Source organism: Sphaerodactylus townsendi, linkage group LG15 (assembly GCF_021028975.2).
Source record: "Sphaerodactylus townsendi isolate TG3544 linkage group LG15, MPM_Stown_v2.3, whole genome shotgun sequence".
Classification (NCBI taxonomy): Eukaryota; Metazoa; Chordata; class Lepidosauria; order Squamata; family Sphaerodactylidae; genus Sphaerodactylus; species Sphaerodactylus townsendi.
Window position 1 is genome coordinate 14,587,363 of NC_059439.1, and position 21,817 is coordinate 14,609,179.

General features: G+C 45.5%; 3 protein-coding genes and 1 long non-coding RNA gene across 6 annotated transcripts in view; 1 reads left to right on the top strand and 3 right to left on the bottom strand.

The window, feature by feature from the left end:
* Positions 1 to 19,605, bottom strand: part of HOXB3 (homeobox B3) — an 87,242-nt gene extending 67,637 nt beyond the window's left edge. For 2 of the 3 annotated variants that reach the window (XM_048517050.1, XM_048517044.1), the window contains exon 1: positions 19,063 to 19,605. The gene's annotated coding sequence lies outside the window, so the exon portion shown is untranslated. Of the gene's footprint in view, positions 1 to 1,262; positions 1,713 to 19,062 lie in introns of those variants that run through there. The other variant, XM_048517045.1, reaches the window with a different exon arrangement.
* LOC125444568 lies at positions 1,600 to 21,571 on the top strand. The gene is made up of 2 exons (XR_007246227.1): positions 1,600 to 1,766; positions 18,501 to 21,571. It is a non-coding gene; the product is annotated as an uncharacterized LOC125444568 (long non-coding RNA).
* On the bottom strand, positions 2,487 to 6,162 carry HOXB5 (homeobox B5). Its single transcript, XM_048517052.1, has 2 exons — positions 5,312 to 6,162; positions 2,487 to 3,815 (listed from the first exon to the last, which is right to left on the bottom strand). Exons 1-2 carry the CDS (start codon positions 5,928 to 5,930, stop codon positions 3,568 to 3,570), a joined length of 867 nt encoding a protein of 288 aa, XP_048373009.1. The 5' UTR covers positions 5,931 to 6,162; the 3' UTR covers positions 2,487 to 3,567.
* Positions 8,452 to 12,476, bottom strand: HOXB6 (homeobox B6). Its single transcript, XM_048517054.1, has 2 exons — positions 11,633 to 12,476; positions 8,452 to 9,549 (listed from the first exon to the last, which is right to left on the bottom strand). Exons 1-2 carry the CDS (start codon positions 12,051 to 12,053, stop codon positions 9,290 to 9,292), a joined length of 681 nt encoding a protein of 226 aa, XP_048373011.1. The 5' UTR covers positions 12,054 to 12,476; the 3' UTR covers positions 8,452 to 9,289.
* Positions 21,572 to 21,817: the final 246 nt, after the last annotated feature.

Below are 21,817 nucleotides of genomic sequence, written 5' to 3' on the forward strand. Positions count from 1 at the left end.
AAGAAAGAAAGAAAGAAAGAAAGAAAGAAAGAACATTCATATTTTTGGTGGAGTAACATTTCATTTAGCTGACAATACCAGTTTGTTTTGAATCACATCCTTAAAGGACAGAAATAAATAAATGTAGGTCTGCAGTTGGATGTTTGAAGGAATTCTTAAAATGCTATAAATCATGAGGTGCCATTCTGAAGTTATGCCTGCTACCTCTATCATGAGCGTTCCTCTATTTCATGTCGAATATACTTCGTGTGTGTGTGTGTGTGTGTGTGTGTGGTATGAGACAATTGACCATTTTCACCCAATTTCCTTCTCCAAGAGACCACCCCACACTGTCACTCAGATAAGGTCCCCTAAACAGATAGTTTTCTCCCTCAGCATGCCCCAATCTGTTTGGTTTGGGGTATATTCAGGCTGCAACCTTGTGCACGCTTCCTTGGGCGTAAGCCCCATTGAACTTAACTGATATTTACATCCGAGCAAATACACCTGGAAGAGGATCGTGCAAGGTACCAGTGAATGACACAGCGAGTGCGGCAAAAAACCACAGCGAGTGACCTAGCTGCGGAGCTTGTGCTCAGCGAAGCTTTGTAAGGGAACTCTCTTACCCGAGGGATTGTGTCAGGGGGAAAATAGCAACAAGTGAATTAAACACGGGGAAAGACGGTACCATATGGAAGTTTATAGAAGGAAAATTGGGGGTGGGGGTCGGTAGGCCCGCGGCATCCAGGCGAGGATTTAGAGGACACGACAATGCGCAGAATCCATTCAGGTAACTGACCCCCCATTAAAAAACCTCAGGAGGGTCTTGCGAAGCTGTCTTTTGCTTATAATGCATGCATTCCCAACCCACAGACAGGAAATCAGTCCCACTGACTCCGAAGCGATCCAGTTCCTTCCCTTCACCAGACCCCAGAGAGGCCAGACCACCCTCCCAAACCGTCCAAGGTACATCGGTTGGCATCCACGCCCCCACCCGAGCCAAAATAAAAAAGAAACTGTAACATTCTGCTGCAGTGGTGTCCCCATTCATCTCGATGGAATGATGTTGCCCAATGTACACTTTAATTTAAAAAAAAGAAAATCAGGTGGGTCACTGCAGGGTAGATCTGGGGCCTGGGTTATTTTGATCTCCGTTTCATTACAGAAGACAGTTTGAGACTCGATTCCCCCCCCTTCACCCCTCTCCCCCTCCCCCTCCCCTCCCCCGCCCCTTCTATAGCAATCTAGCCCTTTAAAAGTCATTTCAAGGGGGGGAAACTTACTTTATTTAAGGTTAGCCGCTTCTAAGTCCTCTTTGGAGCAAACCCTGCACCTTCAATGCTTCCTATTCCGGCTATGAAGCAGCCTTTATCTCGCCTGCAAGGGAGCTCTCCCCTCTCTGCCCCCTTCCAAGCCAAAGCAGGCCGTTAAAATGTCACTTAACATTCTAGAGAATGTGAAATATATTGTACATTGTCAACTCCCCAAAACCATAAAACTAACTTTATGGACCTCACGTGACTTTTGAGAGCCAGTGAGGGGTATCTGGCTGAGGTCTCGGCGATTTTTACGATCTAACTTCTAGATAAAACCCTATCCATTTGACATCTTAATGTCACAGCTACTTTTGGTATACTTACTTACTTTTGGTATGGATAAAATATATGGGAGTGAGTGTGTCTGGGTGTGTATCCGAGGGAAGGCAAGGAAATGAGTTGTTTTGGGGAATGACAGCCCCGCGTCCCGTTCCTCTCCCAACCATTTAAGAAGTAACTAAAGAGTTTGGGGTAAGTTTTATCAGACTAATTTTACTTGCTATCAGACAGAGGGCTCTGAAGGGATCGCTGTGGAGGACAGGGGCGCTTTGCGTTGGGGGGGGGGGACGGAGGAATAATGAAAACCTGCTTAGGAAAACCAGGAGTCGTGGTGCAAAAATTGCCTTTAAAAGTATCTGTGCTGAAAACAAACCCTAAAGTTACCACAGTTCTAATTTTCATTTTCGGTAAGGCAAGGGGGTTTAAAAGAAACAGCTAAACATATATGCGCCTTGTTAGATTATCTGTATTGAAGGCAGTTTATGTGTATGTGTGAACCTACATATATATTCTACTGTATACGCTTTTGATACTTAGCTGGGCAAATCCAGGAGCCTTTTTTTTGTTCCATGTTAAGATAAACTCCTGCTACCCTCCAAATGGCTTCGTTTATGGCTTTTTCAAGGTTGCAGCGGGGACTTGGAAGTAAGGGCCCATTGAAACAAATGGGGACGGATTGTCGAGTAAACACGGGTCAGGGGCGGGGTGCAAAGGAAGGAAGCGAAGTTTGGGAACAGAAGAAGGGGCTTGTTTGCTTTTTCTCTGGTTTGTGTTTTCCTGAGGAACAGCTACGCCGTCTAAAGTGAGATCTTGTATCCTGGGATTGTAAGGTTAAGGAAAAATCTCTGGCGAACCTGGTTTGGGCCACATGAAGGCTGGACTTTCGGAGGTTTGGAAGAGCGTGGGATCGGGTGTGACTTCGGTGTCGCGATTTTCTAGCAGCGAGTAGCATACAGAAAACACAAAAGAAAGTGTGAGGGTTGTTTTTTTTTTACCCTTCTGGCCAGGAGTAACGTTTATTTGACTTCAAGTTAAGGCTACAATGCATACGAAAAGCTTCTTTGCAAAGATGAGAACAGGCAGCTAGACTTGACAAATGCCATTTCAGATACACAGAACACGGAATTCACCCTGCCCACTAAAACTTCCTATTAAGTCACTGCAGAAATATGTCTAGTATTTACAAACATTTTTTCAACATACTAGGGTTGGTCCAATCGTATACCCTTTCGAAAGTGAACTTCACCCACATTCAAAGAAACAAACAAACAAAAAGATCTCAGGACTGGGCTGAGACCCAAAGCAGGCCAGAATACGGACCGAATCACAGACTTGACATTTTCAAAGACAGAAAGATACATGAGCTTATAGATATAGATATAGTGTAATTTTTAAAAACGTGGTTGTGGCTTGGCTTTTCTGTTTTTAAATTCCACCCCTCGTATTGAAGGACAGGTTGTCCTGACTTGAGAAAAAAAGGAAAAGAGGTAGGACCCTCCCTAAAAGCAGGACATTTTAGAAAAGAACCCCCCTGTCCATTTTCTCAGTACATTATAAATAAGTTATAACATTTAAAGAGCACACATTTAAAAAAATTAAAAAAAACATGCCAGCTTTTTCCAGAAAGCATCAATTATAGCACGGACACAAACATTTAGAACACTTAGATCCTTAAAGAAGCCTCTGGAAATAACTTTATTATTATTATTATTCTTTTAATTTAAAGGGGAGGGGGAAAATCGCAGCAAAGGACACGGTCCTGGAATGTTAGTACCCCGAAAGGTGTTTCTTTCAAAACATCCCAAACAAAACAAACCAGCCGGATGGAAAAGTGCTTCACTTTGTAGTACTTGGAACTTTAGGGAGGAAAAAAAACACGACTGGCTGTTTGCTTGCTTTTGTTTTAAACTTTGCTCGCTTTTGCTACCCCTCTTCCGCCGCCCCCCCCCACGCCCCCCCTCCTCATGCCTTCTTGTGCCCTCCTTGATATAATTTATGGCTGAAAGGCGCTCCCACCAGACGCTAAACTCATACTTTTGAGTTTGTTATCTTTCTTCCACTTCATCCGCCTGTTTTGGAACCAGATTTTTATCTGTCTTTCGGAGAGACACAAGGCGTGGGCGATCTCTATTCGCCTCCGGCGGGTGAGGTAGCGGTTAAAATGAAACTCCTTCTCCAGTTCCAGGGTCTGGTAGCGAGTGTACGCCGTCCGGGCGCGTTTCCCATCCGGTCCCGTCATATCTGAATGATAATATAGGGAATAACATTTTTGGGTGCTGTTGGGTTCTCAGACGGCTTTCGTGGCAGTTAGAGGAACCGAACCCTTCCCGCTCGCCTCAGGGACGCTGGGGCAGGCTCCTGGCACAATCCATCCCCCCACCCCGACGCAGAACACGTGGAAACTTTCGCGTTCTCCCTTTCCCTTCCTGCCCGAGTTCCAACCTTTAATTTCACTGGATTTTATGGCTAGCCTGGGTCTGTCTGTTTCCTTCTTATCTCTCCCCCCACCCTTTTGGCATGGTTTCCCCTCAGATCCCAAACAAGTTTCTCTCAGCAGCCGGAGCCTAGGCAGGTTTTACTCGGAAGTAAGCCCCACTCCCTTCCAGGGTGCTTACTCCCAAGTAAGAGAACGCAAGATGGCAGCATGAGGCTGAAAACTCTAGTCTGTACATTTATGGATGTCGGTGGGGTCCAGGCAGAGGGACAGGCAGACAAGACAGGCAGGCGAGAGATGGTCAACATGTCCCTGCTCGCCTGCGCCTTCCCATATCCTGCAACAGCCTCTCCCCCACCCCTTGATCGCTGCCACTTCGCTCTGGGAGCAGCACAGTCCCAGAGAAATCTGTGGGGCTCGCTGTCTCCTCCGCGGGCTTCGCACCGGAGTGTTAAGCCGGTTCCCGATTCACCCCCCCCCCCCTTTCAAACTCGGCAACTCAAAACCCTGCTTTGAAATGCCTTTCATTTCTGGGTGGGGGAGGGGAAACGAACAGAGTTTGCCAGGATCTCCACACTGGCCCCCAAAGCCACTCAAATATATGTGGCATGGGAGGGGGGGGGGGATAGAGGACTGTGTAAAATAATAATGCATATATATTTAAGTAATAAAAATAATAAGCCCTCCCCTGTCTTTTCTCCACGAACTCCTGTTATTGGGAAAATGCTTTATTATTATTATTTATTATTATTATTAATTATTATTACTACTACTACTACTACTACTACTGTTACTATCATTATTATAATTACTATCACTATTATCATTACTGCTGCTGCTCCTGCTCCTGCTATTACTATTATTACTACTGCCACCATTACTACCATGGTCACTGTTACTATTATTACTACTACTACCTCCTATCTCTCCACTCCACCTTATCTCTATTTTTTAAGCGGAAGGATTTTTTTGGAGGGGGGGAAAACCCTCGAGTCTGGATTTCTTTCTGAGCCAAATATTTTCTATCAAAATCCTTCCACGACACTGATGGAAAACCGGAAGGGCCGCCGCCGCCGAGAGCTCTGGAGAAAAGCTCTGGCCGGCGATTGTCTACTCTCTCCCCCCCCTTTCCCCTCCCCCCTCCCCAATCTGCCCCGCTCGCCCCTGCCTCTCCAGACCTGCGACCACAGCCACCCCCCTCCACCCAGACATGCAACTCCCAAATTAATAATACTAATTTTGTTTAAAAGAAATCGGAAGAGGGAGAAGGAGAAGGAGAAGGCGCAGGAGGCGCGAATTGTACCGTGGCTAATGTGAAGTTTCCGCATCCAGGGGAAGATCTGCGGGCTGGGTCCCTCGGTGGTCGGCGTGGGCGCGCCCAGGGGGTCCGCCGGAGCCCTGGCCGCGTTGCCGCCGGCCTGCGAGCTGGTCTCCTCGGTTCCCGACGACGCGCCGGCCTCGTCGAGCTCGGTGAAGCCGGCGGCGGCGGCGGCGGCAGGGGCTGGGCCGGCGGAGGGCGGCTGCTCGGCGGGGGAAGACGAGTCGGCTTTGGTGGCATGGCTGTCCCCGTTGCCCGCGCCGCCGCCGCCGTTGTTCTTGGTGCCGGAGCACGGGAGGGAGTCGGGCGAGGCGAGGGAGCAGCTGGACGCCTGCCGGAACCGGCTCTCCGGCGGCGCTTGGCTCGGGAAGGCGCGCGAGCTCTCCCCGACCGCCGCAAAGTGGCCGGCGGAGGAGGAGGCGGTCGACCGGCTGACGCTCAGATCCATCCCATTGTAGTTGTAGCCGCCGTAAGAGCCGGCGTGCATGGTGCCTGGATCCCTGTACGATCCGTTCATGGAGCTGCCGGTCCCATAATTTAGCAGCTGATAGTCGGGGGCATTAGGATAGCGTCCTGAGAAGGAGTTTACAAAGTAAGAACTCATTTGGGGTTGGGAGATTTTTTGGAGGGGCTTGATTTGTGGGGCTCGGGGTCGTTATAACCCCTGTGCTTGAGGATTTATGATGTATTAATGAATTATAGCGATGCACTGTACTTCGTTTTTGCTATGTATGCGGCCAAATATGGGGGTGGGGTGGGGGGTGCGTTTGGGAATCACGTGCTTTTGTTGACCAGTCGTAAATTCTCACTGATGACCTCAAGAGGCAATTCATGCTCTATGGTTACAAATAATGACGATCCGAGAATCGTTAGGCCCATGTCAATGCGCGGCTTCCAAGGGGGGGAGGGAAAGGGGGGAGGAAGCAGAAAGCCCGAAGATTACTCCTTGTTGGCGGAGCGCGCCACCTACTGGGCAAAGCGGGACTTAGCAGGCATGGAGGTTAGCTCCCCCACCCTGTTAAAAAAATATTCAAGCGGTCTCCGTCTGTGTTCTCTGTTTTATTGAAATAAAACTTTCCTTCTTTAAAAAGTACCGTTTCAGAGTCTTTGTCCCTCTCTGTTTTCCTCTCTTTCCGTTCCTTTCTGACGAGGACATGTCTCTCACATTCAGCATCAAGCTTGCTTCAATATTCATGCCCTTCTGAGGATTATAATATTGTTATTATAACTACTAGCACTGCTAGTAATAGGACACTGATATTGTTACTACTAGTACTCGTGATAATAAATTATAATTCCGAACCCCCTGACAGGGTTGGTATTTGAAAAGGTGCCATAGGAGAGAGACTCAATGCTGATGAAAACTGGTTTGCCAGTGCTTTCCTTTCCCTTTCCTTTTTCCATTCTCTTCCCTTTCGTTTCCGTTCCTTCCCTTTTCCTTCCCTTCCTTTCCTTTCCCTTCCCTTCTTCCCTCATTCTTTCCTGCTGTCTCACTGAAGACAACGTAACTTTCAAAAACAGCATAAGCCATTACTATTATTACTACTATTATTATTACTATATTACAGCACCTTTATTGTGTACACATCAGAAAGTAAAGAATAAATCCCCTTAAAAACTCAACGCTGGGTAGATTCACTCGCAATGGGAGAAATTGAGTGTGGGCAATTTTCTTTTGGGATGATTGGTGCAAGGAAAGGTGTATCCCTCCTTCATGCAAATAAACCTTGGGTAAGCAGCGGTTCCTTGAAAAAATGGGGACATGTTGATTCAAACCCTTTGCAGTTCTGCATTTGAGATGTAGCTCCCACCCCCACCTCGTCTTCTCACAAAATAGTTCAAGAATTTCCAAAATCCTGTATGCAACTCATTGGAAATGTTACGAGTCCATATTGAACCTGGTATAGCTATAATAATTAGGCATAATGAAAATAAAAGCAACAACTGATTTTAAAAGTGACTGTCCCTGAAGTAGAAGAGAGCGGGATACATTGCTACCTGTGTACTTGGGCCAGTTCAAGCCAAAGACCAACTCATTCCTTCAAGATCCCACCTATTCTACTGCCATTAAAAACACATTTAAGGGAATTTGGGTTGAAATAGTAGGTCAGAATTACTTGCAGGCAGCTGACCCCCACAGAGGAGCACACAAGGACAACTGCCACCAAGTTCTATCATTTTGAAGCAGGCTGAAAATGATATTGTCATTGTTAGAAGAGTCCTCTGGAAAATGTTCTTTGTCCAGACATCCAGACATGAAAAGCAGAGGAAGAGAAAGAGATCACTGTGGGGAAGGAAGGAAGGAAGGAAGGAAGGAAGGAAGGAAGGAAGGAAGGAAGGAAGGAAGGAAGGAAGGAAGGAAGGAAGGAAGGAAGGAAGGAAGGAAGGAAGGAAGGAAGGAAGGAAGGAAGGAAGGAAGGAAGGAAGGAAGGAAGGAAGGAAGGAAGGAAGGAAGGAAGGAAGGAAAAGAGAGAGAGGAGTGGGAGAGAAAGATTTGAATGGTTGTACATTTTAAAATTTCTATTTAAAAGAGTAAAGAGTCTAGCTCTTTTTAAACTGTCCATTTTTTTCCTTGCTGGAATAACCTTTCAGTTTCCTACTCTGAAAGGATGTATAGGTAGTGGCTCACTTTTTAAATTAATTGTGGGTGGGGGTTGAGGGAGAAGGAAATCAGAGGAAGGGGAGTCAAGTGTTTGAAATAGGCTAAACAAATGTTTGATATCTTTTAGCAGATGTATGGCGGTGAGGGGGCACGTCGTTTTGCCTGTTTCTTTTGATTTATTACAGATGTGGGGCTCCCCCCTCCCCTTCATAACTCTTTTGTGCTGCAACAATAAAAAAAAGAGATCCCTATTAAAGTTAAATGTCACTCCTTGAGATACTTCTGGTGAAAAGGTCTTTCATTTAAGGTTAGGCTTAACTGGAGGAGAATCAGATTTATCTCGCCTCTTAACTTCTGTAGAGCTGAAGGAACTACTTGTCTGTTCAGGTTGGGAGAAGAACTTCTAGCAGGGATTCTCTCTCTCTTTAAAAATCAGGAATACAATTGTTGCAGGTTGAATATGTCAGCAGAAGTGGGGGAGGGGAAAGGAAAACACATCCCAAAAATACGACCGTGGCCAGTGTTATTCTCAACAAGTCGGTTTGCTTTTTTTATTAGAGGATTTTTTTAAATCTTCATAGCTAACACAAACTACAAACACAACACGTACAATAAAATGTAATAAAATAAAACCAACAAATGAACAGGGGGAAAAAAATCCTCTTGGTATGATTTCACCGTCCTGGTTCAGGTAGCAACTGTCCCTTTTCCGTAGATTTTTTTTAAAAAAAATATCTTCCATGGTGAAAAACCGAGGAGTTGATTAACTTAACCAAGTCCATTTTATTTATTTTTTTAAAAGCAACATAGAAGTAAAATCGTGTGTGACACTTTTGTGGGCTTTTTTGTTTGTTTGTTGTTTGTTTGTTTGTTTTTGTACAAAATGAAGACAACCGACACCCCCAAATCTGATACATATATTGCAGCACTTCCATTTAAATACAAGAGTTAGCATGAATCCCAGGGAGGAAAGTGAATGTTAAAAGAGGGGAAGATCCATTGGTTGGGGGGGGGGGAGGGGACCAATAACAAGGGCCGAAAAACAAACGGACTAGAAGCTTGGTTAGCAGTGCAATCCTATGAACAGTTACTCCAGCCTGAGCCCATTGAAATGAAAAGACTTACACTGGAGTAACCCTCTTTAGGATTGCTTTGTAGGACGGGCAGATGCGCCAGGCTGCGCAAAGGGTAGGTGGGCAGACACCTCCATAAAGTCTCGGATATTTTACCCCCAAAAAGTGTGCCTTCCTCCCTGCCTTTGGACCCCACGGAAACGGTTGGCGTTCCTCTTCTTTCTTTTCCTTCTCCCTTCATTCTTCGTCCCTCCCCCTCCCCGCTTTCCCTCCCCTTCCTCTTCTGCCTCATTCCGTCGTCTTCTCCTCTTCCTCCTCGGCGCTCAGCTGAGTGGAATTGAGCAGTTTGTTTTCCTTTTTCCACTTCATCCTCCGATTCTGGAACCAGATTTTGATCTGGCGCTCCGTCAAGCAAAGCGCGTGGGCGATCTCGATCCGGCGACGCCTGGTCAAGTAACGGTTGAAGTGGAATTCTTTCTCCAGCTCCAGGGTCTGGTAGCGCGTGTAGGTCTGTCGCCCTCGCCTGCCGCTCGGCCCAAAGGAGGAACCTAGGTCGGGGGAGAAAGAGAAGGAGTGGATGGGAAATCGAGCACGTACTGCAGTCAAAGAGATGGCTTGCAACCTGTGTGTGTGTGTGTGTGTGTGTGTAAGTGCTGGCCTCCTTCAACTTTTTCTTCTGTCCTTGCAACGCTTCCCCAACCTGCAAACCCAAGGAGCCAATACCCACTGCCTTCTGTGTCCTTTGGAAACCAGGCGTTAGCAAAGTACATCCCTGTCGCTTGATTCCGGTGGCAGCTCTGGACCAAGTCCGCCCCAAACATCGTCCTGGGCTAAATAAGGGAACTCAGGTGGTCAGGCATCAACTTATTCCAACTCTCAATTCAAAGGGGGATGTTAAATCCTGCCCGTGCAAAAACCCCTTGCTAGACGGAGTCTCGACTCGCTGAAGAAGTGTTCTGTATTTCTCGAAAGCTTGCTATCTCTGTTGTTTTTCTATAGGCAGTTTATGGGAAGGGATCCCTCAATAGCTTTCCTACCTCCCCTTGCCTAGGATTGCAAGGCCTCACTGACTGGAGTCTGTGGGACTCCAAAGCTGCACCCTGATGCACGTTTACTCGGGAGTAGGCCCCCCTGGACACAGTGAGATTTACTTCTCGGGTGAAGATGGTTCGAATCCAACTGCCTAAGTCCTGCCCTAAAGTCCCTCCAACAGGACTTATGCCATGTAAATGAGTTTTAACATGGAGGTGACACCGGAGTCTAATGGCGCATAGGAGACCGATGGGGACTTTGCTTCCAAACTGTTGTGCCTTTTAGGTTCTGAGCGAAAAGTTGGGAGGACTTTGCCCGGAGAGAATCGCTACGCCTTTCCTCACTTTCCCCCTGCCTCGTTTTACATTCCCATCCGAACAGAACTGACGTCCGAATATATTAATTGCCTTTACCTTCAGTTCCGCTTCACTCTTTGCAGCCATCGCTGACCCTCCCCCTTTTCTGTTATGGGAAACTCACCGGAAACAAGAGCCCCTCTTTCTGTTGCTGCCCCCCTCACTTCTTATCGCTAACTGTAATAAATTCCAGCGTGAGAGGAGCGAAGGACATCTGGTCTCCCCTCCCTTTCGGCCCCCAACCCAGTGGGCAACATTTGGGTTTGGTGTTTTTTTCCCCCAATTCCAGAAACAAGAAGTCCGAATGCAGAGTTTAAAGGAAAGGGATAAGCTGCCAGTTCTTCGATTTTAACCCAAACCCACCCCACTCCCCAACTATTTTTACAGGGAATAGGGCTGTTGGAGTTTACAGGAGTGGGGAGGGGGCAGGATGAATGAGTGAGTGAGCCAGCGAAAGAGAAACTATCCGCAACTCCTGTACAGACAGGCATTTCATTATGCGTGAGTTTCATTAAAAATGTAGCTCTCTCCTTTCAAATATTTAAGGCCTTCTGGCATTATTCACCCTGCTGGGGTTGTAGGACGCCTTCCCCGGGCTGCGAACTAGCATCTGGGTAGACGTGTGGGGGGAATGGAGAAGGGGTAATCCAGATCCATTAAAATCAATCCTGGGTGGCTTTCGAGTGATGCGGATTGCCTCGTCTATGCGTGTGTGCCTGTGTGTGTGTGTAAGTACATCAGCCACGTCTCTAAATCACTCCGAGTGAATGACAGCCAACAGTGAGTTTACAAGACAGCGCCGGTCAATCAATAATCGCTGCGCCTTCTTTCGAGAGGCACAAAGTTGGCTGAAGAAACAGACAAACGGGGCGAAAAGGAGCCTGTGGAAGAATGTTTTTTTTTTTTAATGGGAAAGGAGCGCGTCCCTTCTGAGAAGCCGGCTCTAGAAGTCGTGGAAAACTTTGCAAAAAGTTTTCTTTTTTTCTCCCCCTGGTTGCTCTGAGTGGAAGCTGAGTTTGCAAGGGTCCCCTTCAGAAAGAAATGGGAGTGGAAGGATAGATAGATAGATAGATAGATAGATAGATAGATAGATAGATAGATAGATAGATAGATAGATAGATAGATAGATAGATAGATAGATAGATAGATAGATAGATAGATAGATAGATAGATAGATAGATAGATAGATAGATAGATAGATAGATAGATAGATAGATAGATAGACAGATCTGATCGAACTCACTGTTGCAAGAATTCATCCTTTGCATCCAGGGATATACGGGCGTAGAACACTTCTGGTCCTCGCTGTCCCCAAAAACGTGCTTGCTCTGAGAACAGTCTGACTTCCGGGCTTGCTCCTGGCCGAACTGAACAGGGTCCTCTAAACTGGCAAGGGAGCAGGCTGTCTCTTTCTCCCTATAAAAACCAGATGTCCCGTAATCGCAGGCAGGGCTCCGGCTGTAAGCTCCGTTGGCTTGCTGGTAGTAAGGCGCGCCCGGGTAACCCTTCTCCGGGACTCCGCCACCCCCAGTGCCGTAAGTGGAGGGGTAGTGTCTTAAAGGGTCCGCATAGCCCGTGGAGTATAAGGGGAGTTGTCCGAGAAACGGTTCTTGACCTCCGGCTAGGCTCACCGGAAAAGTAGAGTTGACGAAATAGGAACTCATTGGAAATAACAATGCTGCTAATAATGCTAATAATAATAATAATTAAATAAATAAATAATAACAACAACAATGACAACAACCAACCAACTAACGGAGCAACCGCGGCTGGTCTTTCCCGGGGTCTTTATGATTTGTTGCGTTTTAAAGTCCAAGCGGTTTAGCTATTAGCGGTATATGGGAGATTGGGTTTTAGCTGAAGGGGGATGGCCGCGTGCCAACCAGGGACATAAGGAAAGAGAACCATCTGATCACGCGCTGACCAATCGCAGGAGCGGAAGACGGCGGAATCGCACCCTAGAGGGGGCTCGCTTTGCACAGGGGACCCCCCTAGAACAAACCAGCGAAAGCATCTCTGCCACCAACACCATCACTTTTAAACAACAGAAAAGCGCGCCCCCCTCCCCGCCCCACATACACAAATAGATCCCCTCCCCCCCACTCCCGCCCCCTCCTTAAGCACATACAAATTATCTGCGAAAACGTCCATCCGCCAACACAGTTCGGAGTTCGCTTTTGGTATGTTGCGTCTGTGTGTTTTTCTTTAAATAAATGCGTAAAAGAGGGAGACCCCAAATGAAAAGCAAGAAACAAAACAAACGACATCAGACCTACTCAACTGAGGTTGTGGACGTGGGGGGAGAGGGGGGGAGACACAGAGATTTTTTGTTCTCCTCTGGAAAAGTTTGGAGCACGGTGGGGGATTGGGAGACCAGGCAGGCATGGTTGGCACTCTCTCTCTCTCTCTCTCTCTCTCTCTCTCTCTCTCTCTCGTTGCACTGGATTTTGGAAGAGGTGGAGGTGTAAGGAAGGAGAGCGAGAAGGCAGTATTGACTGACAGGGGATCTGTTCCGAGCAGAAGAAGGGGAAAACTCTCCCTGCAGGCGGCGGGGAGAGCTTGACCTTTCCTGAGTGCGTGCGAATGCGTGGAGTCCTGCTCAAAAACATGTTTTTAAGGAGAGGGAAGCAACTTAAAAAAAAACAGCCTGGAAAGACCTCCTTGAATGCATTCCTTCCTGAGGACAGACGGATGAATCCGTTTTGGCCACACGTCTGCCCTGGCCCAAGCTTCCCATCCCCCTGTTCCTAAAAGCCCCCGGCGGCGTGTGTGTGCACGAATCGCACGGGCGTGTTCACAAGGCCCGCCTAATGCGATTCTCCGCTCCACATTTCTCCGGGATCCTGTGCTAAAGTCTGCAAGACGAATGGGTGGGAACGGGAGGCTCAGCTCGGACGGGGTCTTCCAAGAACGGTGCCCTCTTGCGTTTTTACGGTTAAGGCCAGGTTTTTGGACAACGTAGAGTTAAGGGCGCCGGTTGGCCTGACGGCCCAGAATACTCCGTATCGATCCCCACAGCATCGGGAGAGAGAGGGAAAAAACGTTTCAGGCTGCAAGGAACGGTCATCTGGAAGATGGTGCCCGTGTTGCCGAGAGGAGGCGAACTCTCCACATTGCGCTGTGGAGCAAGGCAGGAAAAGTCGTCTCTCTCTCCCCTCGGTGCCTTCAAAGGGGGGGTGGGGGGGCTGTTTCTCTTTTTCAACCCTGGAATGGACTGAACACAGGAGGAAAAGCAACTCCCCGGGAATGCCGCCTCTTCCTGCCCCTCTAGAAACAGGATGAAATGAATGGACAGGGCGAATCGCCACCCAAAGGCAGAAGTTCGAGCGCACGGTCCGCCTGCCGGCCTCCCCTTTCTAGTGTGTCCCTCAAAGGCAGGGGAAGGCGATAATTCACTTTCTTCCCCACTTCCTCCAGATCCACACAATCGAGGTGGACAATTCCAGGCTCATTTCAGCCCTCTCAGCCACCGCGTTTGGGTTGTGACCAAGCGCACCACGAGAGACCTTGGAGAGAATCCGTCTTTGACAATGAAAGCGTTTCAACCTGGGCTTTTCAAACGTGCCTTTCTCTGTCCGTCCGTCTATCTCTCTCTATTTCCGCCCTGGTCCGGCCCAAAGAGTTTTGCAGCCTTACTTCTGTCCAACTTCTAAGTGTCCCAAACCGGCCTCAGGCGCGCCTGAACGATGCAAACAGGAGATACCTCTGCAATCTATCCGAATTTGCAATCGGCAGAAATCATAGAACAAACGGAGAACCCAAACCAAGCCACGTAGCAGTCGCCCGCTCTCTTCCAGGCGCTCCTGGGACTCGCCACACATGCACAATTACTCCCAGGTCGGATTTACACGGCTATATGATCCGCATAGAATAACCCGTGCGAATTTTCCCTACAAGGGCTTGCGGTTTCATTCGTTATAAGCCTGCTCTCCAATGGCAAGGAAGCCCACACCGTTTTATCACTACCCCGGACATTATTCTTAAAATGGAAGGAAATAACAGGCAAAGGAAATGGGTTGGGGAGGGGGGACACCGGCTCACTCACCTCCCGCTTTCTGGCTTCTGTTATGTCGGTTCCTGAAAGTCTCTCCCAACCCCCCCAACCCCCACATCAAAACTTTAAATAGATGTGCTTTATTGGTGTGGGAAAACAAAAGGATTTGGAGGGAGGGTTGGGGGAAAAGGTGAACTGAACTCGAAAATACTTTGAGGTATCTGAAAACAGACCAATTCTTCAGCGTTTGGCATCAGGCACGCCAGAATTGAGAATATCTGGATTAAGCGTTGTAAGAGTCAATGCTTAATACTGAGACGAGACGAGTGAGTAAATTAGCTCCTTGCCTTTATCCGTTGAAATGCTACTTTTAAGAAGTGTCCTTCTAAATCTCTCTCTCTCTCTCTTTCAAAATCTGTGAATGAGAGTATGCTGGGGCAGATATGATGAGAAATTTATATAGACTGATTCTTTTTTTTTACACTCCTATTTATGATGAAAGTAACTTCAGGGGTTGAAGCCGTTTGGATGATCTCGATTTTTATTTCTTTCTCAAAAATATTTGGGGGGGGGGGTGAAACCAGGACAAAATGAAATTCTCTTACTAATGAATAGTCGTCCATAGTTATAATTATTATATGAGATTGTCCACAAGCAAATATTTTCAAATATTTGAAGAGAAATTGATAAGATGAATAGGATAATTAACTGAGATAATTTCTAATTTTTATTTAGGATCTTGGGGACTTCTGAAACAAACTCACTCATTCGACTGTTTGGGTGTGTTTTTCTCTCTGTAGAATGCCACTAAAGTATTGTTTTCAGGAAAATTATTACTATTATTAACCGACAGTAGTGCCACAATAAGATTGAAATTCTGTCCCTTGGTCCCTTAACTGCTTTCCTTTTATTCTGGGCCTCCAGTTCAAAATGTTATTCTTTGGAAACAACTCCAAGAAAAGGCTAACAGGAAAAAGAAGCTCACCCTCTTGTTGCATGGAGCACATCTACGTCCCTTTCATTGGCCCAGGGAAATCCATCTATGGGACATAACTCAAACAGCAGAAGAGAAATTAATATTAAAGGGGCCTATTGACAACCACCTATAGCTGACAAGGTGTCCTGGGTTTCTGCTGTCTCTACCACCCCTTCCTCTCCGACCTGTTCTGCTTAAAAAAAGAAGAAGGAAAGATTGGAAAAGGTGGGAAGGCAGCTAAATGGGGAGGATGGAAAATAACACTTTATTTTCTTTCTTGTGCTAAGGGGGCCAGATAACTTCCTCGTGGGGAGATTTAAACTTCAGGAAAAGTCTGCGAGAGGGGAATGATACTGCCTTTCTTTAACACACACACACACACACACACACACACACACACACACACACACACACACACACACACACACACACACACACACACACACACACACACCTCTTCCTTAAACAACCACAACAAAAAATCTTGAGAAGTGTGAAAAACCAGCAGGCCTCATTGGCAGAAAAAAGACTTATACTGGTACCATAAAATAAGGTTGACCCTTCCACCCACACACCCACACAGAGAGAGAGTTGAATAGCTTTATGACTTTATTTGGGATCATAAAGGTCTTCCCAGGGGTTTCCTTTGTCATATAGGTACCCCCCCCCAAAAAAAAAAACCCAGGCCCAAAAAACCCTGATTCCCTGGACTGTTGGCTGGTATAAGACATGAACAAACATATCCATGCTCCCCCTCCTTCCAAGCACATAACAATTGGAAACTTAATTTCCAGTCATTTATGTTTAATTTACCTTACTTCCTCTGCAGGGTCTAATAATCTCATTAATGGGCTCATGCAAGACCCCCAAAAGGGGGGGGGGGAGGTGAAGAAACCACTCTTCCTTCTTTTCTCCAAAGGGTTTAGCTAATAATTAGCAAAAAGGGGAAATGGCCATTTGTGTGGAAGTTTGCACGGATGTGTGTTTGTGTGGGGAAGGCCTCCATTTTGTTCCATGTCTCCGACCAAAGAGAAGGGAAGGGAAGGGGGGGATTCTAAAGGCGAGAATATAAGGAGAGAACAAACCGGAGCCACATCCTTAAAGAAGAATCAGTTGCTTGCAATCCAGTAGGAAGTTCTCTGGCTGAAGCCCCATTCCTTTGAAAGGCCGCTTGCGCAGGAGAAGGTCCAAAAGGATTGCTGCCCTATATAATGATGTGGTAGGGGAGCTACAGAGAGGATCTTAGGAGAGGTAAGAGATTCCTCCAGTGCCTCCTGCTTTCGTGTAACGGAAATGTGTCAAAAGAGAGAGAGAGAGAGAGAGAGAGAGAGAGAGAGAGAGAGAGAGAGAGAGAGATTGTTCTTTTTCAAACCACTGTAACTTGCGGCGATTTATCATGTGCCGTTTACATCTAGACCTCACCCTGGTCACCCCCCCAGCCCTTCATGTAGACACCGCTAGACATTTGCTCACACGAGGAGCAGCAAATCCAGACACAAACATTTGAGCTCAGAAATAACCAAAACCATATCCATGTTTCCCCAAACACTGGGGAAAGCGCTTGATTTTTAAAACCCAAGAAACTAAGACGATTTCTTCCTTTTTTTAAAAAAAAAAAGTCATTATAAATCACACATAGCCGTAAGTACACATCCCACCGCGGCATAACAATTTAATCAATCCTAACAGCGTGGAAGTATTTCGCCTGAGTTAAAAACCAAAACAATTCCTCCTTAAAATGGGCGTTTTCTTTCTTTCTTTCTTCCTTCCTTCCTTCCTTTCTTCCTTCCTTTATTTTTTTAATTAATGTGTGGATGGACATTTTCTACAGCTCCAGTTCTAGACTGTGCGAGCCGTGCTTAATGATTACATGACAAAAAATATATTAACTGCAGAAAATGAAAACCTTGGTCTAGTTAAACTAGTTTTCATGGGGAATTAATCATTGTAAAGTACGGGAAGGAAACCGAAGAGTTCTTGGCTTGGGCGGTAGATGGCAGCAAACAACGTCGAATGAGGAGAACCAGAGAATACGGAGAAAATAAATTTGACTTTCTGGGTTTTGGGGGGGGGGGGGGGGGGGGAACGTGGGGGTGGCTGGACGGAGATAAACAACTTGCTGGTGTTTAAGCGATGAGAATCCAACTATTAGTAACTTAATCTGAAAACGTTTAGGGTCACATCCACCTGGAATCCACACCCACCCACCCTCCCAAGCGCAAACCCTACTGAAAACCTGCGGAAGCCAGAGTTTACCAGTGGATTAGAGCAGCAAGAATTTAAACATTTACACGGCAAATGTAGAAATTGCAGCTAACCTGGAGAGTAAGATTTATTCGCGGGTCCAATTTATTCAGTAGACGAGGTGGGTGCAGTAGAAAGAGTGCAAGCAAAACAGCACCGCAAATAAATGTCGAACAGCCATAATTACGTATGAGATACCATAGAAAAATTATCTACAAGTTTTCAGCTTTCTTTCTTATTCTCACAGTACCCGGATGTATTTATCACGAAATAGCATTTTTAAAAAGAGGAAGTTAATAGATGAAAGGCATTCTTTTTTTAAAAAAACTGTTTGAAAAGCAAGATGTAACTTCTAGATCGCAAGAAATAGCAGTCAGTTCGTAGGTTGTATATACTATGCTGGTTATTCATAAAAAACACACCCACACATTAAAACACATACTACAAAATATTCATAGTAGATTTGGCATGTTGTTCGTAAAATATTTGAAAATACCCTTTAAACATTTCGGACGTCTAAAAATATTTCAGTATCTGTGGAGCCTACAGAAATACATTTGTCCCTGACACAACTTCTCAAGTGTCCAAACAATGGAAAAAAGAAATGCTTCAAATACCCAAAGAGACATTTTCACATACATACACACGCACACTTATTTATATACACATGTACTTTAAAAAAAAATCCATGCAATCAATTCAGCTGGATCGAAGTCCATTTAGTATATTCAATTCCTTTCATTTCAGCAATTCCTATCTTTAAAAACAAAAGAGAGAGCGAGCTCTATATGTTGTTTTCCATTATTCTGATTTTTTTTAAAAAAAAAAACTAACAACGTTAATTTACCCTCTTTTCTCTTCTCTCCTCTTTTCTCCTTAACCCCCCCCCCCCAACAGAACGGCTCTTTGGAAGAAAAAATATATCGTCTATAATTTCTCACCGAAGACCCTGGAGAGAAGCGTTTGATCCAACTGGTTCCTATACAAAAACTTCGTCAAAAAGAGTGGATTCGTTTGAGGACAGAGCAACTCTGGCAAGATCGTTATTGGGGGCGGGGAGGGGGGGTTGCGATGGAGAAAAGAAGGGAAAGGGGAAACACGAGAAAGACACCTAGATATTTTTTTAAGTGCTCAAAAGGCGAGCTTTCTTGGGATGCTGCAGGGATTCTCTTTAGGGACCACATCCAGGTGCCACGAATATTGCAAGGTTCATTTTTTTTAGCACCACCCGGTCCTTCCCATCTCCCTTCCAACATTCCATGTACTTCTCAAAAAATAAGTCACTTACAGAAAAAGAACCATTCATGCCACATTTCTTCCAGAAAAAACACCCCCTCTCCACCTTATATATTTTTTTCTGCAGCCTTTTTCAAAGCAGAAAAGGTCTCTTCGGTGGACATCCCCCTTCAATGTAACAGATATCAAATCCTCCAGAAAAAGATAAAAGAGATTCGCTTACCTTTCGACGCCCATCATCCTGTGGTTAAGGGGAGGAGGAAGAGGAGGAGGAGGAGGAGGAGGAGAAGGGGGAAGAATAGAATTGTGTTTGCTTTTATGTGCTAGCTGACAAATATTGTCCCAACCTGAGAGCCGTCCATTGCGACTTCGGAAAGCTTTTCCTTTGCCCGAGTCCTTTTTTTTTTTTTTGCACAGAAAAATGGAGTAACTTCCCTCTTTGGAGTCTGACAAAAAGCCTCCATCCGGTGCAGATTCTCCATCTCTCTCTCTCCATCACTAGACGGAGAAACACACTCTCTCTCCCCCCCCCTCCCCAAATCAGCATGGAAATGTAGCCCAGAAAATTAGGAAAGGAAGGGGGAGGGGGAAAAATCAATAATAGTCGCAATCTAAACTCACTGCTGGGTGTGTGTGGGTGTGCGTGTGTGCATATCCGCCTTCTCCTCCTATTTTTAGCCCTATCGAGCTTACACATGTAAGTGAGGAAAAAAAATGTTAAAAGAGACGCGAGTCCTACAGAGGACGGTGATCCGACCCAAGATACAGCGGCCAAAAGAATGGTAGAATAACCACATGGGAAATCATAAAAAGTTCATGTTCACGGTTAGCAGTCCACATGACCAGCTCTGGCCAATCGGAGAACCCAGCCACTCATAAAGTTCTATCACAAAGTTGTAAATTTTCATAAAACAACAAGGAATTTATTGCATTTCTTCATGACTGCCTTAACAGCAGTCTTTTTCTCCGCCGCCATCTTTTCTTTAAAAAAAAAACCCCGAAGAGAAGAATATGCAAAGATTCTGCACGCCCCCCCCCCCACCACTCCCCGACGGGAATCTCGAACAACCCCTGTTCTAGTAAAGGTTAAAAGAACCTACTTTTATAAGACTAAAGATTTGCTAGAGCATTTCACTCTCCAAAGGTCCTTGCTATTTTGCTATAGGGTGTGTGTACTGTGTGTGCGTTTTTGTGTGTATATTTATATATTTACTTGGATTATTATTTTTTTAATTACTAAAGAGAGCATTCCGCTCAGGAATCCAGCGATATATTGTTTCGAATGGTCTTTGTTAAGGCAAAGAGCCTGCTTCGATTATTTCAAACTATTTATTGTTTTCTCCTTAAAGCGGTTGATATTTTGAAATCTAGGCGGTTTCCCTTCTGGAAATTCACCCACAAATTTGTAAGATTTGACCCCTCCCCTCAACCAGAATGGAATGGATTTGAGTTTTTGGGATAATTATGCAGCGTAAGTTTGCATTTCAGACAGACAGATGGACAGGTATGCAATCATATGCCACTCCGTGCGCTCACACAAATTCATGTATGCATGTATGCATGTATGTATGTATATGTCTGTCTGGTGTTACAGATACAGCCATACATACGTAATACAGGGAAAGAGAGATGCACAGGCGCAGTACTGCACCCAGATGCGTCCACTACCGCAGTGGCACATGCCACGGAAACAATAGTAGCGCCCCAATGCAGCAAAATCGTCAGAGGTGGGCGAACGGGGTCCAGTTGCTACTTGGGAAAGGTCTGTTGGATTAAGATCCACTTTGCCAAGGAAACAGCAATATTTGTTTTCGTTGGTGTTTTTATTTTATTTTTTTAAGGAGGAAACATAGTACCGCACGTTAGTATCTGCAATGGGCTTGCTATGCATGGTTACACAGGCGGGCAGAGCTGCAGGTAAACCCGCAAACACTCAATGGCACGGCAGCGGGTAGCCACTCCATACCCAAATCTCAGAATCAGAATAGACCGACCATTTTGCTCATAGGTCGTTTTATTTGGGCCTGATATTTGCAGGAAGCATCTATTCAGTGTGAATTTGTGAATGTGTGTACCTTATTTGTGTCTACAGAACACACGCTGCGGATAGGTAACAACACACAGGCGCGTCCACAGGTATGGACAATTTATGCCCATTCACACGAATACGTAAACACAAACCCCGGCTGTGTGTTTAGGGGTGTTTAGTGCCTCTCTAAGAAGAGATCTATCTAACATCTACCTGACAGATTATCTGTGTAAACATCGGTCAGAAGTGTTGTTTTTTTCTGGCAAATATTTTATTTGAAATGTTAGGTTTTTCTGTGAAAGATTCAACTGGAAATGCATTTTTTTCCCAGCACATTTTTTAAAGAGCTGTCAATATATAATAGCGAGGACTCCTTCCTTTTCTTTCGAAAGTTTATCTGTACCTTTATTAAAAATCCTTTGCAGGCAGGAAGAATATTGTCTTTAAAAGTGATTGTTGTTAGGGAAAGGTAGATTTTAAAATATCGCCAAAATACCAAGTACTTCCAATTTGTTTATGTGGGTATAGAAAGGAAAGCAAAGACAAATCCATTTGCAACCCCAACCGTAGCCTGTTTTATTTTCCATTATTCCACCTTAGAGGCTAAAGCTATATCCAATACATCCCGGAGACTGTAGAATCTTGCCATTCAAGCTTCTCATTTAAAAAAATAAAATAAAATAAAGGATATATTGATATCATCTAAAATTGGTTGTTTTACCATGCAGGTTCCCTGCACTTTATTGCTTCCATTTATTTTATATTCGTTTTTATGTTCAGCCTTATTTGTCTCTAATGGAAAAAGTGTGGTGTGCCCCCCCCCCCGCACATAAAATTATTAAAGTTGTGAGAAGGGGGGATGCTGAACACGACAATCCCAAGGCTTGGCTCTATTCCTTTGCTTCCTCCCACCGGAAAGGTATTATTTAGTGGGTATTATTGTTGTTAT